The sequence below is a fragment of the Triticum aestivum genome, chromosome 1A, assembly GCF_018294505.1.
Source record: "Triticum aestivum cultivar Chinese Spring chromosome 1A, IWGSC CS RefSeq v2.1, whole genome shotgun sequence".
In the NCBI taxonomy this organism is placed as follows: Eukaryota; Viridiplantae; Streptophyta; class Magnoliopsida; order Poales; family Poaceae; genus Triticum; species Triticum aestivum.
In genome coordinates this window covers 521,625,320-521,640,534 of record NC_057794.1, presented here as the reverse complement: position 1 = coordinate 521,640,534, position 15,215 = coordinate 521,625,320, and the positions used below count along the sequence as shown (strand labels likewise).

At 49.5% G+C, this 15,215-nt stretch overlaps 1 protein-coding gene across 6 annotated transcripts; it reads right to left on the bottom strand.

Moving 5' to 3' along the window:
- Window positions 1-8,206: 8,206 nt before the first annotated feature.
- On the bottom strand, window positions 8,207-12,222 carry LOC123062565 (serine/arginine-rich splicing factor SR45). Of its 6 annotated transcripts, none has more exons than XR_006429797.1 (5): window positions 11,667-12,063; window positions 11,470-11,573; window positions 10,538-10,658; window positions 9,558-9,746; window positions 8,227-9,461 (listed from the first exon to the last, which is right to left on the bottom strand). XR_006429797.1 is itself a non-coding variant. In XM_044486148.1 (5 exons), exons 1-5 carry the CDS (start codon window positions 12,034-12,036, stop codon window positions 9,276-9,278), a joined length of 693 nt encoding a protein of 230 aa, XP_044342083.1. In that variant the 5' UTR covers window positions 12,037-12,045; the 3' UTR covers window positions 8,231-9,275. The 6 variants fall into 6 exon arrangements, 4 of the variants coding, with proteins under 4 accessions (XP_044342096.1, XP_044342083.1, XP_044342090.1 ...); XM_044486148.1 differs by lacking the exon at window positions 9,558-9,746 and having other exon boundaries at window positions 8,231-9,461; window positions 11,667-11,761; window positions 11,850-12,045; XM_044486155.1 differs by having other exon boundaries at window positions 8,232-9,746; window positions 11,667-11,761; window positions 11,850-12,053.
- Window positions 12,223-15,215: the final 2,993 nt, after the last annotated feature.

The following is a 15,215-nucleotide window of genomic DNA, read 5'->3' as shown; positions in this document are numbered from 1 at the left end:
CCAGTGATTATTCGAACAGTTTCCTTTAACTAGCCCCGCACATAACACGAGGCAGTTTTTTGACACGTCTCGTCAAAGTAGAGATCGTGTCCCCCTTATTACGGGATTCTCATCAATACGGGCGTGGGTAACCCGATCGCGCCATCAATTACGGCGCTTGGGGGATAAGCGAGTTTTACCAGGCTAGTGGGGGCGCATATATAGTTTCGGCCGCCCTTATAAAGGGACAGGGTTTAACCTTTTTCTACCCATGCCTTCTTCCTCCTTGCTCATCCACTCTTTTGCACTCGAGCTCCAACGCCCAAGTCCACATCCTTCCCCTCAACCTTCTCCAAACATGTCCGGAGCGGGGGGAAAATGGATGGCTTCCTTCGTTACGGAGGGGCACATCAAAAAGCTGCGCGGCGCCGGATACTTAGCCGCGAATATCGCGCATTGGCTGCCCGCTGCGGGGCAGAACGTTCCTACCCCGGAACCTCATGAGAGGGTAGTTTTCCTCCACCACTTCCTCCATGGACTGGGTTTTCCCCTTCATCCATTCGTCCGTGGTCTCATGTTCTACTACGGGCTGGACTTTCATGATCTGGCCCCGAACTTCATCCTCAACATTTCGGTGTTCATCGTCGTCTGTGAGGCTTTCCTCCGTGTCCGGCCCCACTTCGGCCTGTGGCTGAAGACCTTTAACATCAAGCCGAAGGTGGTGGTAGGCCAACAAGCAGAATGCGGCGGAGCCATGGTGGGCAAGATGCCCAATGTCACATGGCTTGAGGGCTCCTTCGTGGAGACCACAAAGGGGTGGCAATCGGCGTGGTTCTACATCACCGAGCCGCGCGACGCGAAATGGGTGGCTTCCCCCAAGTTTCGATCCGGAATCCCCAAGCGGCTCACCTCCTGGAAAGAGAAGGGCATGTCCTGGGGTTCATCGGTAGAGCTGGACAGACTCCAGAAATGTATCCGAAATATGGCCGGCAAGAAGCTCAAGCTTGTCAATATAGTCCAGGTCATGCTCATCCGCCGGATCCTCCCGTGCCAACAACGGGACTTCAACTTGGTGGAGTTCGACCCGACCCAGCACCAGACTCTGAGCGAGCTCTTCGACACGACGCACAAGGACGTCTGGAAGGTGTTGTTCAAGGGCGCTGAGGTCCCTCCCTCCCTCACCGAGGACCGCGGGCTAAGCGCGAAGCGCCAAGCGCATTCGGTGAGTTCTATACATCCGGTAGGACATTTATTTCCCCTAGCTTAACCATGTGTGGGGTCTGATCTCCATGCCTTTGATAGAACTGGGTGGAGACGTCGGGGCAGATTAATTGTCCGGCCCCTCTGCCCGAAGACACTGCGAACGCGCTCCTGACGGAGATGCTGACTCCGGCTCCTTACAAGGTGCCGGAGAAGACCAAGAAGGCCAAGGGAACCCGAAAGAGCTCCCGACGCCAGGTGTTATCGGACTCATCGTCCGATAAATCCGTGACGCACTCCTCCCCCGAAGACAAGGAGGAAGATGAAGATGTTCCCCCTCCAGTCGGGGAGACAAGAAAAGTAAGGCCGCCCCTACTGGGGGGGAGAAGGGTCGAAGAAGGGAAGGACTCTCCTTCTGGACTACTCCACCACCGCCGCTGAAGGCGAAGACGAGTGGCTGCTTAGGGCCAAGCCCCTGGCGAAGTCGTAAGTATTCGGATACCAGAGTAACTCATAGAAACGCCGAATTATGATTGTGCAGACCGCCCCGAACCCGTATCGACGTATCCTCGTCGAACGGCTCCCTGGGCTCGTCGGATATGGATAGTGATCCACTTCCGACCGCCACCTCCCCTTGCCCTACGGACAACGCCGAGGTGTTGTCTCAAGAGGCACTGGGTCGAGGGGAGACAGTCCCGGAGGCGCCTCAAAGCGACCTTCCGGACTCCGGGAGCAGGGGGAGCAAAGCCCCCGAGGGCTCCGAGTTCGGCCCTCAGCCGAACACCGTGCCGGAACCTCCAGTGGTTCCGGACTCGGACAGGCGGCCTCCTTCCAAGAGGGGCAAGACGCCTGTGCCGGTGACCTCTGCCCATCCAGAGGCACCGGACAATCTACTGGGAGCGCTTCGCAGCACTTCCATAGACGAAGAGCACCGCACTATTATGAGTGCGATGGTCCAGAAGGTTCAGTCCGCCAAGAGCGGATTGACTGAAGCCTGTGCCAGCCTTCTAACAGGCTTTGAGGTAAGTTTTTGAAATATAGAAGAAATATTACCGCATAGACAGTAGCCCCTGATGCTCTGTTTGGTGTTCACAAAGAAAAGCCGAACAGAGGATCAAACAATATCACAGGAGTTTAATATAAGTATGTCTATATGCGTATGCAGGCTTCGCTGCTGGCCTCTGCCGCACTGACTGCGGAGGTCGCCGCACTGAAGCAGGACCTTAAAGGGTCCAAGGAAGAGCCCGGCCTTGCCAAGAGGCAGCTCGAGGATAACAAAGGTAAGTAGTACCTAGTCTATGGATCTATATAAAAGGAAAGGGATTGCAAAATGACAGGATTATCATAAATTTGCCAGGGGCCACGACCGAGGTGGAGACCCTGAAGCAAGCGTTGTCCGAGGCCAAAAACAAAGCGTCCAAGGAGCGCACCGAGCGGGAGAGGCATGAGGCACGGGTGGGCGAGGTGCAGAAAGAGCTCCACGCTCTCGTGACGAAGCACGAGGCGCTGGAGCTTGACTTGAAGACGCGAGAGTCCGAGCTTGCCACGGCCCTTGAGGGTGCAAAGAGTGCCAAGGCCGAAGCCCAAAAGGCCCTCCAGGAGATTGATGCGATGAAGAAGATAGCGGCGGGTAAGGCATTCTATATGCAAAGTAAGCATGTGAAAGTAAATTACTTGTTACTTACCCAAATCCGGAGCTCTCCAGGAGCATCCGCAGATTTGCCCCGCAGCGTGTCGGATGCCGCAAAATTTTACTGGGTCGAGGAGGGAAGCTCGACGGAGAAGTTGTTCTGGGCCCAGTATACTGGGACCGAACACCCAGTACCTATGAGCGACCAGCTAAAGCAGCTGGTCGAGCTACACAAGGCGGCCGAACAGGCCATGAAGGGCTTGATAGTCCGGATGTGGCCTGGCGACGCCCTTCCCAACAGCTACTTCGGCTTGGTGAGGCGGCTTGTGGATGTCTGCCCATGGCTGAAAGTTATCAAGCGGTCCGTTTGCATCGAATGTGCACGCTGGGCTTTCGCCCGTGTGAAGGTACAATGGGCCAAGCTGGACGCCGTGAAGCTGATCAAGGAAGGGCCACCGGAGGGCAAGGAGCATCGCCACCCCGAGATGTACTACGAGGGTGTCCTGAAGGGTGCCCGTCTTGTAGCGGTCGAGTGTACGAAAGATATAATATTTGAGTGAACTCGCTCGTGTAATCCTGTATTCATGAAAACTTGTTCATCTGCGCTATGCAACGCTTGTTTGAATTTAAAATATTACCTTCTGTTCCGCAGTTTATCAGATCTGAGAGATGGCTAGTCGTCGGCTTTTTCCCCCATGCCACGAGTGCTGGGGTGTTCGGGATAAACCTCAGCACTCTTGTTCCCATTTTTGGGTCCTTCGACGGGAGGTGCTCAGCACAACGAACAAGGCAATCGAACTATAATGCGTTATCACTCTCACTTAGCCATAGAATTCTATAATTTTAAATTTTGGCAAAGCCCCTAGTATTCAGAAGGCCGAATCTGGGGCGCGATAGACGCCTTAAGCCGGACAGGGCCGGCTCCTCACGCTAAGCAGCATAAGTCTTTAAGGACTCGAAAACCTCTCGAACAGCGACCAGTCTCTCGCCTTATCATGACAGTCAGTTTTAGCTTTCTCTACTGAGGTGCTTTGCCCAGCAGAACCGGGGCACAATCGCAGTAGTTCTCCCAGTGCTACCTTAGCCGATATAGCGGAACGTAACCAAAACATGGGAGCCAGGCAAACCCAACTATTGACCCAAGACATGATTCGGAGCTGATGCATATAATGCTATAAGTTCGGGGTGCCGCACTGTCGAAAGTGTTCGGACTTCTCACGCCGTATTGTGAGGTATGCTTAAGCCCCTAGCGTATTGGCCGTACCAGAGTGTACGGGTGCTAGATGTCACGAATGAACATATATATATATATATATATATAAAGAAGAATGCAATAAAAGCCTTAATGCAATGCATTGTAAAAAATGTGCGTTAGAGCAGAATGATACAAGTAGTGCGATAAGCAAAAAGTAGGACTATGTACCCTCCAAGGGCAAGCTGAGGAATAATATTAAAGCAAGTATTTCACTCATTATCCTAATCCACCTGGGAGTTCCGTGGTATGATGTAGCTTTCTGCCTCCTTGGTTGCTGCATCATGTGTTCGGCAATCATGCTGCCGGACAAGGTTTCCAGAGATTAAAGTCCTGAAAAGAAAATAATAAAACAGGAAGCCCTACTGCGGTTTAAGCCGCGTCTTGGGGCGTGCCGTAGTCATGCCCCCCTCCCCGCATGTGCCCATGGTATTTTTAATGCGTAATTATGTACGCGTGGCACGAATTTCGCCGTTTGGCTTGGGCCGGGGTGGGGGCCGCATTGCTATGCGAGCTCGGAACGTGCCAGGTGGTCCTGTTGCTGATTACTCCAGGCGTGCTTGAAGGTGTTTGGGTCCTTAAACGCCGAACTAGTGGATTGCCTTAAGAGGCTGCTTTGCACTTCCGCTGCGAGGGCTGCAGTGTGCTCCTCCGTTCGGAGAGAGCGCTCTGTGTTTCCGTTAACTGTAATGACCCCCTGAGGTCCTGGCATCTTGAGCTTGAGGTATGCATAATGCGGTACCACATTGAATCTCGCAAATGCAGTTCGCCCGAGCAGTGCATGATAACCACTGCGGAACGGGACTATATCGAAGATTAACTCTTCGCTTTGGAAGTTATCCGGGGATCCGAAGACCACTTCCAGTGTGACTGAGCCTGTGCAACGGGCCTCTACACCTGGTATGACGCCTTTAAAGGTCATTTTTATGGGTTTGATCCTTGAGGGGTCTATACCCATTTTGCGCACTGTGTCCTGGTAAAGCAGGTTTAGGCTGCTGCCGCCATCCATAAGGACTCGAGTGAGGTGAAATCCATCAATGATTGGGTCTAGGACCAGTGCGGCGAATCCGCCATGACGGATACTAGTGGGGTGGTCCCTGCGATCGAAGATGATCGGACAGGAGGACCATGGGTTGAACTTTGGGGCGACTGGCTCCAACGCATATACATCCCTGAGCGCACGCTTCCGCTCCCTCTTGGGGATGTGGGTTGCGTATATCATGTTCACCGTCCACACTTGTGGGGGGAACCTCTTTTGTCCTCCGGTGTTCGGTTGCTGGGGCTCTTCCTCGTCATCGCTATGTGGCCCCTTATCTTTGTTTTCGGTATTTAACTTGCCGGCCTGCTTGAATACCCAACAATCCCTATTGGTGTGGTTGGCTGGCTTTTCGGGGTGCCGTGTATTTGACACGAGCGATCGAGTATGCGGTCCAAACTAGACGGGCCCGGGGAGCTTCTTTTAAATGGCTTTTTCCGCTGACCGGGTTTAGAGCCTTTGAATCCGGCATTGACTGTCGTATCCTCGGTATTGTCGCTGTTAATGTGGCTCTTATGTTTGTTGCGACGTGGCCTGCCATTGCCGTCCTTGGTATCCGAAGTACCACGGTTCTTTGATATGTTATTACTATGAGCCAGCCAGCTGTTTTCTCCCGCACAAAAGCGGGTCATGAGTGTCGTGAGGGCTGCCATAGATTTTGACTTTTCCTGACCAAGGTGTCGGGCTAGCCACTCGTCGCGGATGTTGTGTTTAAAAGCTGCTAGGGCCTCTGCATCCGGACGGTCGATGATTTGATTTTTCTTAGTTAGGAACCGTGTCCAGAATTGCCTGGCCGATTCCTCTGGCTGTTGAATCATGTGGCTCAAGTCATCGGCATCTGGTGGTCGCAAATAGGTGCCCTGGAAGTTGTCGAGGAATGCGGCTTCCAGATCTTCCCAACAGCCAATGGACTCTGCTGGCAAGCTGTTGAGCCAATGCCGAGCTGGTCCTTTAAGTTTGAGTGGGAGGTATTTGATTGCGTGTAGGTCATCACCGCTGGCCATGTGGATTGTGCAGGAGGAAATCCTCGATCCATACCGCAGGATCTGTCGTGTCATCGTATGATTCTATGTTTACGGGTTTGAAACCCTCTGGGATTTGATGATCCATTACTTCATCTGTGAAGCATAAGGGGTGTGCGGCACCTCTGTACTGGGCTATATCGTGACGCAGCTCCAATGAGTCTTGCCCGCTCTGTTCGGCCCAGCCGGATTTACTTTTACTGTATCCGGTGTGATGTTTATCGTCTCGCATAGTGGCGCGCCCTCCTGATCCATAGATCGATCTTGCATGTTTTGCTTTGTCCTCCAATACGTCTCGCAGGTCTGGCGTATTTCCCCATGCCTTTTTATTTGAATGGCGTCGGGGTGCAGGCTGAGCTTTTGGCTGGAATGCCTCTCTATCGCGGCCACGAGGTGGCCGATCAGCCGCGTCATATGCTTCTTCCTCCAGTCGGGGTAGCAACCTGCATTTTGGGTAACTCTTGGAGGGGCGTTCGAGTTTATATTCCTCGGTCGCGAGGACTTCAGTCCATCTGTCAGCTAGCAGATCTTGATCAGCTTGAGGCTGCTGCTGTTTTTTCTTAAGGCTATTTGTCGTGGCTATAAACCGGCGCTTGAAGCGCTCTTGTTCGACGGGATCCTCTGGCACGACGAATTCGTCATCGTCGAGGCTTGCCTCGTCTTCGGAGGGGGGCATGTAATTATCATCCTCCGCCTCTCCATCTGTCGCTCTCTCTGGAGGGCTGGCCTCTCCATCCTCATGTCCTAGATTGTGCTGGAGGGGATTGTTGCCATCTTCAGCACTATCCGGAGTGTTATTATCTCCTGTGCCGGTATCACTACTTTTGCTTTGGTGGGACTTAGAGCGGCGCCGCTGACGTCGGCGCTTGGGTTGCTTCTTGGAGGGGTCATCCTCCGTTGTCTCGTCGCCATTGCCTTCTTTGGGTGTGTCCACCATGTATATATCGTATGACAAGGTGGCTTTCTAGTGCCCTATAGGCGCTGGTTCCTGTTCGTCTCCTGCGTCGTCGTCCATACCGTCGATGTCTTCGGAGTCGAAGTCGAGCATGTCGGTCAAATCATCAACAGTGGCTATGAAGTGGGTGGTGGGTGGGCGTCGAATTTCTTCGTCGTCCGCATCCCAATCCTGCTGGTCATAATCCGGCCAGGACTCTCCTGACAAAGAGAGAGACCTTAGTGAATTCAATATGTCGTCGAAGGGCGAGTACTGAAAAATATCCGCGGCAGTGAGCTCCATGATCGGCGCCCAAACGGATTCGATTGGCAGGGGCGCGGATGGTTCAGAGTTCGGAGGAGAGTCCGGCAATGTGGAGTCACGGGCCTCGCGAAGGATAAGGTTGGTGTTCCGCTCGATCGTTGTTGAGGCTACAGCCTCCGCGGCGGGGTCTAGCCACCCGCCCTCGGTCGGCGCAATTGGCTCCGAATTAAAGGTCGGAGCGGCTGCCGGTGCGATCTCCTGAACACTATCTGATGGTAGAGCTAAATTGTACTCATCGTGACCGTGTGACGCACAAGGCAGAGGCTCGAATCCGTCGAAGATCAAGTCTCTGCGAATATCGACCGTGTAGTTTAAGCTTCCAAACCTGACCTGGTGGCCAGGGGCGTAACTTTTGATCTGCTCCAGATGGCCAAGCGAGTTGGCCCACAGTGCGAAGCCGCCGAGCACAAAGATCTGTCCGGGGAGAAAAGTCTCACCCTAGACTGCATCGCTATCGATGATCATAGGAGCCATCAAGCCTAACGGCGACGACACAGAGGAACTCTCAATGAAAGCACCAATGTCGGTGTCAAAACCGGCGGATCTCGGGTAGGGGGTCCCGAACTGTGCGTCTAGGCGAATGGTAACAGGAGGCAGGGGACATGATGTTTTACCCAGGTTCGGGCCCTCTTGATGGAGGTAAAACCCTACGTCCTACTTGATTTATTCTTGATGATATGGGTATTACAAGAGTTGATCTACCACGAGATCGGAGAGGCTAAACCCTAGAAGCTAGCCTATGGTATGATTGTTGTTGTCCTACGGACTAAACCCTCCGGTTTATATAGACACCGGAGAGGGTTAGGGTTACACAAGGTCGGTTACAAAGGAGGAAATATTCATATCCGTATTGCCTAACTTGCCTTCCACGCCAAGTAGAGTCCCATCCGGACACGAGACGAAGTCTTCAATTTAGTATCTTCATAGTCCAATAGTCCGGCCGAAGGATAGAGTCTGGCTGTCCGGAGACCCCTAATCCCAGACTCCCTCAAAGGGCAAGGGCAAGGGCTGCCGTCGATGATGAAATTGACCTATCCATATAAAATTAATTTAATTTAGAGAACATGCCATCATTTTGATTGTCTCATGGTGTATGAACTCCCACATGCAATGTTAGTACTACCTTCGTCCGGATTTATTAGTCTCCTTTGTATTTTTTGCCCAACTTTGACATAAATTTGACTAACAAATTATAAGTTGTATGTCACAAAACTTATATTGCTAGATGCATATTTGAAAGAGGTTTCCAATTATACTATTATTAGGGTATATAACTTAATTTTTGATAGTTAAATCAAAGTTCAAAATTTGACACAAACTATAAGGAGGACTAATAAACCAGGACCAAGGTAGTAAGTTGTATTATGTCCTAAAAGCCAAAGTGCGTGTGCTGATCTATGTGCATGCTTGTGTATGAATTTGAGGTTTTAGACATGACTAGCAATTTGCCTGTGCGTTGCAACGGATCCAAAGTAGAATAGTACTTGTTCACAAACTTGAAAGAAAGCACTATTGTTTTGATATACATATACCACTATACGTTTCACTCAAAATATACTCCCTCCGTCCCGAAATTAATGTTGTACGCCCAGTTCATTGGTAAATTTGCAAACAAAACCTCGTCATCCGAAAATTGTCTCAAACAGACCCCTCCGCCCCGTCTTCTTCCTCCGCTCATTGCCCGAGCATCGCCAGGGGCCGGCACCGGCCAGCTACGGTCCCCTCCAGTCGCGTTTCCTAGGGGCATCGCCTCCGCTGCCTTGATCCCCTCCCGCCGCCCAGACTTGCATTGCCGCCCAACTGCTCTGCCGCCGCCGCCCAGAACTGCTCTTCCGCCATAGCCAAGATCTGCGCTTCCACCCATAACTGCTCTGCCGCCGCTGCCCAGAACTACTCTCTCACACGTCCTTGAGCTCCCGCTGTTGCTTCTCCTTGAGCTCCGGTTGCTGTTTCTTCCCGAGCTCCCACTGCTGCTTCTCCTCGAGCTCCTGCTGGTGGAGCTCTACTGTCTCCCGTGATTCTCCCATGTCGCCAGCTTCTCCCGTGCTCGTGTTGTTGTTGTTGCTGCTGCTCCTCTGCACTCTCTAAAATTCAATCAAATTCACTGTTAATTTTGGAGCAGATCAAAATCAGACAAGACTTTCTTCTTTTAATCATCAGATAATTTTCTAGGAATGCACTTGATAATTTTGGAGTTGATGTCCTGCTAGTTGCATTTCGAAAAAGATCCAATGGCTTCCAACTTCACTCGAGATTATTCAGTGTCCTTGGCAGCACATGATTGCTGGGATGTTTGTTCACTCCGGCCTTCGAGCTAAGGAGCTTCTTGCTCAAATCTCATCTGGCAAGCAGAGCTGCTCCAGTTCCTCCTAGACATCAACATTTCTGACAGTTTTAAGCTACCACCATTCTGAACAGTGAACACTGAAGGAAGTGTTTATCTTTAACGAACAAAAATGTATGCTCTTTTTTTCTATTAAATGGAATAGTAATGGAACTAAAGGTAGGTGATTGCATTGATCTCAAGTTTGGGACAACCAAATAACCAACTGCAGGCCCTCAAATGTGCATCTAAATGATAATTGCGTTCAATTTAAAATTCAGTAGCACAAGCATAACCTCTACAGATGTTGAGAAAAACAATTGATGTGCAGGAAATAAATTCAGACAAACACCACGGTGTTTCCTGCTTGTGTTTTTACCTCCGGTGTTCTTTTTGCTAAACTATGATTTGAGGAATCTTCAAATTCTTTGATATTGATGTTGTTTTATCGTGCAAATGCCTAGATGCTGTTGATTGACATTAATGTTGCCATTTTTGCCAAGTATGTTGCTTCTCTCTTGGACTTTCAAGATTCTCTTAGGACTACTTTGAGGAGGTCACCTTTAATTCATTTGGACCAGGATCACCCAGCTAGCTAACTTCATGTGGGTGGTGGGTTGATTCCTTACCGTAAAAAACAATTGCAAAGTTTAACCTACCAAAAAAATAAGGCATCCACGTAAAAAGATTGACCAAGGAAAATACACCCATGTGGCACTAGATGAGTGGCCAGTGTAAAGTTCCAACAGAGCAACAAGGTTGAAAAGAATAAGGTTCAGAACTTAAATGTTGTCTCCACTCTCCAGTTTAAATCCAGTAACAAGGGAGAGCAAAAACCTTTTGCTGCTGCTGGAGGAGGGCGGTTGCTTGATTGCAGAACGTGAGCACACTCACGATGTTGGGCATTGTTTCGTTAGCAGTTCGTCGGACCGGGCGACCAAGGGTGCACATCAAATGCCTGTGAAGATCAGCAAGCAAGTGGTGTGGTGAAACGAATGGTGATGAAGTAGGGATACATGCGTGCATGATGATGCAACATTTTCTGATTAAACGCGGTCTAGACTAACTTTTAGACTGATTTTCCATCAAAATTGAAAATAGTTACACTAAGTTTCAAAATAGAAAATACACTTCTCAGTTTTACAAACTAAAAATTACTGTATGACAGTACAAAACTTTCTTGCAATAAAATCCCAACTCTCTAAAACTGAAACTTTAACTGACTTTTAGACTGTATTTTTACTCCAAGAGTTTTTATATTCAGATCACTTTAACTGAATTTTAGACTGAGTTTTAGATTGAATTTTAAACTTTCTTGCAATAAGCTTGCAGTACACTTTATATAAAGATCAGGAGCCAAGCTCTAAAATTGAATTTTTAACTGAGTTTTAAAGTGAATTTTTACGACTGCACCTGTTTCAATTTCAGTTTCAGATAAAGTTTATATTCAGATCGAGACTGACGAAACTGACTTTATATTCAGTTGCAGGTAAGGACATCAGAGAATCTACAGCAGTGAGGCCAATTCAACAGCATCTGTGACAAAGATTCTACAGCAGTGTGGCCAATTGTACAACATTTGTTTCAGAGAATCTACAACAGTGAGGCCAATTCTATTGTGTGGCAATTCAATTGTAGCAGCCCAATCAATTCTACTCAAGCAAAGAATCTGTAGTACTCAAGCAAATGTGTAAGCAAGCAATGAATCAGTATGCAAGAAAATGTGTACTCAAGCAAATGTGAATCTACAACACCGACGAGGAACATACCTTGAGGTTGGTGTGCTTGGTGGTGGAGTCCTAGAGCGGTTGGAGGAACATGTCGGAGCTCGACGCCCCCTTGCCGCCACCTTCCCGCCGCCGCTGCTGCGTGCCTGTAGCCATGTCATAGTCAGACCTGCGCTGATGCTGGATGAGCGTGACGAAGGCGGCCAGGTAGCCGCGACTGCAGGAGATGGGCTCCTCACCTGACGACCACCAGCAGCAGCCCCATGCATGCGACCGGCAGAAGCAGCTCTGTCGCGCCGTCTTGGTAGTCTCCGCCGCAGATTGAGCCCGGCCGCTGTAGATCGAAGAGCCGGAGGGGGAAAATCAGATTTTCACTGATGTAGAGGGACATGTGTGAGGAAGAGAGTGTCGGTAACGCGCACAAGGGAGAGGGCGCCGGCGCTGGGGAGGGAGAGGAGCCACGCGCAGTGTGGAGCTGCGCGGAGGGAAACGGCGTCGGCGGTGCCAGACGGTCGGAGAGGAAGGAGGAAGAGAGCGACTACACAGAGGGACTTCGGGTTCGGTCGGGAAAACGCTGAGGACTAAATTGCAAAATGACCAATGTGACATGAATTTCGGACGGAGGGAGTATTTCTCAGGATATTTTGATGAGGCGAGGGAGGGAAGTGGTTGTTTTCAAGATAATGAGGGATTTTCTGTAAATTGGAGCAGAGAAGTGGGCTATTGTTACAAAAATGCCATAACTTACCTCACAACCGTTAGATGTAGATCTAATAGTCAGAAATGACGGATAGCAGATACACCATCATCACCAACTGGGTCTTTTATAGTAGTAAAGAGACTGAGGGCTAGACAGCCGGTCGGGGCTGTCTCACACTCGTTTGTTGGATTCCAAATTTGACATATATGGTTGAAGATGGAGCAACTCCAAGAGCACAGGTACGAAATTCATCGTAATAGTCAGAAATGACGGATAGCAGATACACCATCATCATCAACTGAGTCTTTTATAGTAGTAGAGAGACTGAGGACTACAGATGCGGATAGCCGGTCGGGGCTGTCTGACACTCATTTGTTGGATTCCAAATTTGACATGTATGGTTGAAGATGGAGCAACTCCAAGAGCACAGGTACGAAATTCATCATAAAGTCTGGTTATTATTTAGAGGAGTTTCTCAAGTGAGCTCTTTTCTCAATCTATGTAAAAAAAATCCCTAAAAGTGATTTTTGAAGAACTTAGGATATCCCATAATAATATTGCGGGAAGGCCATCTTTCCATAAATGAAGGAGCTTGTGTCGGTGGTTGTGTTGGGCTGCTTCATTTACAGGATATCCTAAGTTCATGCCGGCTCCCCAGGGATTTGGGTGTAATTTCAGTTCTTTCTGGGTGCTTGTGTACGACTGTTACTGTTAGATCTGGGGTCTATTTCGTAAAAGAGAAAGAATTTACGAGGGTGTCATGAGGGATCCTTTGCTGCCGTTTGCCGAGATGGTACATACAACTTTCTGGGTGCATATGTAGTTCCTGTCCAGGACATAGCTGATCCAGAAGTGCTTGAGGCAATGGCTACGAGTAAAGGGATGTCACTAGCACTTGATCTTGCATGCAACAACATTGTTATTGCCACTGACTGTTCTGCCACGGCGAAACACATCAAGGAGGCTTATTTGGGGACCTCGGCTGCTACTATTCATGAGATAAAAAGGTGCACCCAATTGTTTGCATCAGTGGAAATGGTCCATGAGAACAGATGCATGAACGTTGAAGCTCATTCATTGGCAAAGGCGGCGACTACTCTAGCTCGTGGCCGGCATGTGTGGCTAATCCATAGACCTGATGTTGTTTATATTCCTGAGAACATTTGAGCTAATAGAGTGTTTTCTATTCTAAAAAAGGAAAAAGAAATCAAATGACCCAAATTCAAAATTCAGTTGACTTGTCTATAACTAACTAAAGTGACAAAGAAATGCCCTTGCAAAAAGAGCGACAAAGAAATGGATACAAAATACAATGGCCTACCACACAGAAAGCTCAGCCAGCCTCCTACCAACAAATGCCCGGCGAAGGTTTTCTCTCCCCTAGCGAGAAAGCTAGGGTTTTCTCTCCCCTAGCGAGAAAGCTAGGGATCTCTCGCTACCGGCGGCCACGCCGGAATTTCCCTCTCCCCCGGACGGATCCCCTCCGCTATCCCTCCTCTCACTAGGACCATGGCTTTTCAAGGGACATGCAGTCATAATGAAGGAGTATGATGGATTTAAAAATCCTGAGTCAATCCAGTTGGACAAACTCACAGTGTGGGCGCAGATCCATCGCCTCTCAGATGACTTCTTAATTGAACGGGCAGTTCAAGGTATGGCTTCACGCATTGGTGAGGTGGAGGAGATTCAGTTAAGGCTACCAGCTGGTTTCTTCGGGGAATTTGTCCGCGTAAAAGTTAGTATTGACATCAATGCCAAGATAAAGCGTTTTGTGACGGGAAAGAAGGGGGACGAAAGAGTTCGCTATCAAGTGAAGTATGAGAAGCTACCCACCTTCTGTTTCAATTGTGGCGAATTCGGTCACTGGTATGAAGAGTGTGGGGACGGTGAGCATGATGTATCGTCTTTTGAATGGGGGAGTTTGTGCTAGCTGATGCTTTCAGAGCGGGGCATGATGGCCGTGGTGTGGCGGGACCCCGGAGAGGTCGTGCTACAAGAGGTGGGGCAGGAGGCAGAGGAAGGGGGAGAGGCACGTACAACCCCAACCAGAGCTGGCGCTTTAACGCACAAAATCAGACTCCGGTGAATGCTGGGGGGAGAATGGAAACTGATAAGGGAACGGTTGATGTTGATGCTGCTGGCCAAGAGAATGTCTCAGGGATAGTAAAGGATAGTATGCAGCCACAGAAGCGCCTCTCTGTTGAAAATACTTCAAGTTCTATCTCGGCAGGGCAAAGTGAGCTTAATTCTGGAGTAGGGGTTGATGGGGCAAATCCATTGGCAATGGTGGTGGCGACGGCCCAGCTTGCTGTACCCCCACTACCCCCAGTTTACGCCTCACCACGCAAACAAAATAAGAGATACAAACATGGGGAGGAAGGCAAAGGACAAGCGGGAGTAAATGCTGGTACTAGCATTGGGGGCTCAGGAATGGCAACTTCTTCAAATACATCGGCGACCTCCGGATGGGAGGATCGCCGGGACCAATGAAAACCCTAGCGTGGAATTGCCGTGGGATGCTCTCTCCCGCGGCAATTCGAGAGCTCTTGGACCTCCAAGGGCGGCTGAGAGCAGATGTGGTCTTTCTGTCGGAATCACATCTAAATAATGACAAGGCAGAAATTTTAAGGGTTAAGTTAGATTTTGATTGTTTCCATTTAGTGGCTAGTGATGGACGTGCTGGTGGGCTTGTACTCTATTATAATTTATCAAATGAAGTGATTCTGAATTACTCCTCGGATAATGTTATAGATGGCATAGTGATGGACGGAAACTCACCATCTTGGCGTATTACAGGGTTCTATGGAGAACCGAGCTGGGAGCGAAAGTATCTCTCATGGACGTACATCAAAGATATTCATGCCAATAATTCTGGGCCATGGATGATCCTTGGCGACTTTAATGAAATCACCAACATGAGTGAAAAGGAAGGTGGTAATAACAGGCCTGATCACTATATGCGGGACTTTAGAGACTGTATTGATGACTGTGGGTTACAGGAAGTAATGGTGATAGGAGATACATTCACATGGAGTCATGGACCGATCAGAGAGCGACTTGACAGGGCTCTATGTAATGAAATGTGGGC

What these genes read in the sequence shown, in the direction of transcription:
- LOC123062565 (XM_044486148.1), bottom strand. Translation starts at nt 12,036, where the DNA reads ATGTCACATTGGTCATTTTGCAATTTAGTCCTCAGCGTTTTCCCGACC. An exon ending in CCAAGCACACCAACCTCAAG is followed by an intron (nt 10,659 to 11,469) that starts GTATGTTCCTCG and finishes TGATCTTCACAG; the next exon opens with GCATTTGATGTGCACCCTTG. An exon ending in TCCTCCAGCAGCAGCAAAAG is followed by an intron (nt 9,462 to 10,537) that starts GTTTTTGCTCTC and finishes ATTGAATTTTAG; the next exon opens with AGAGTGCAGAGGAGCAGCAG.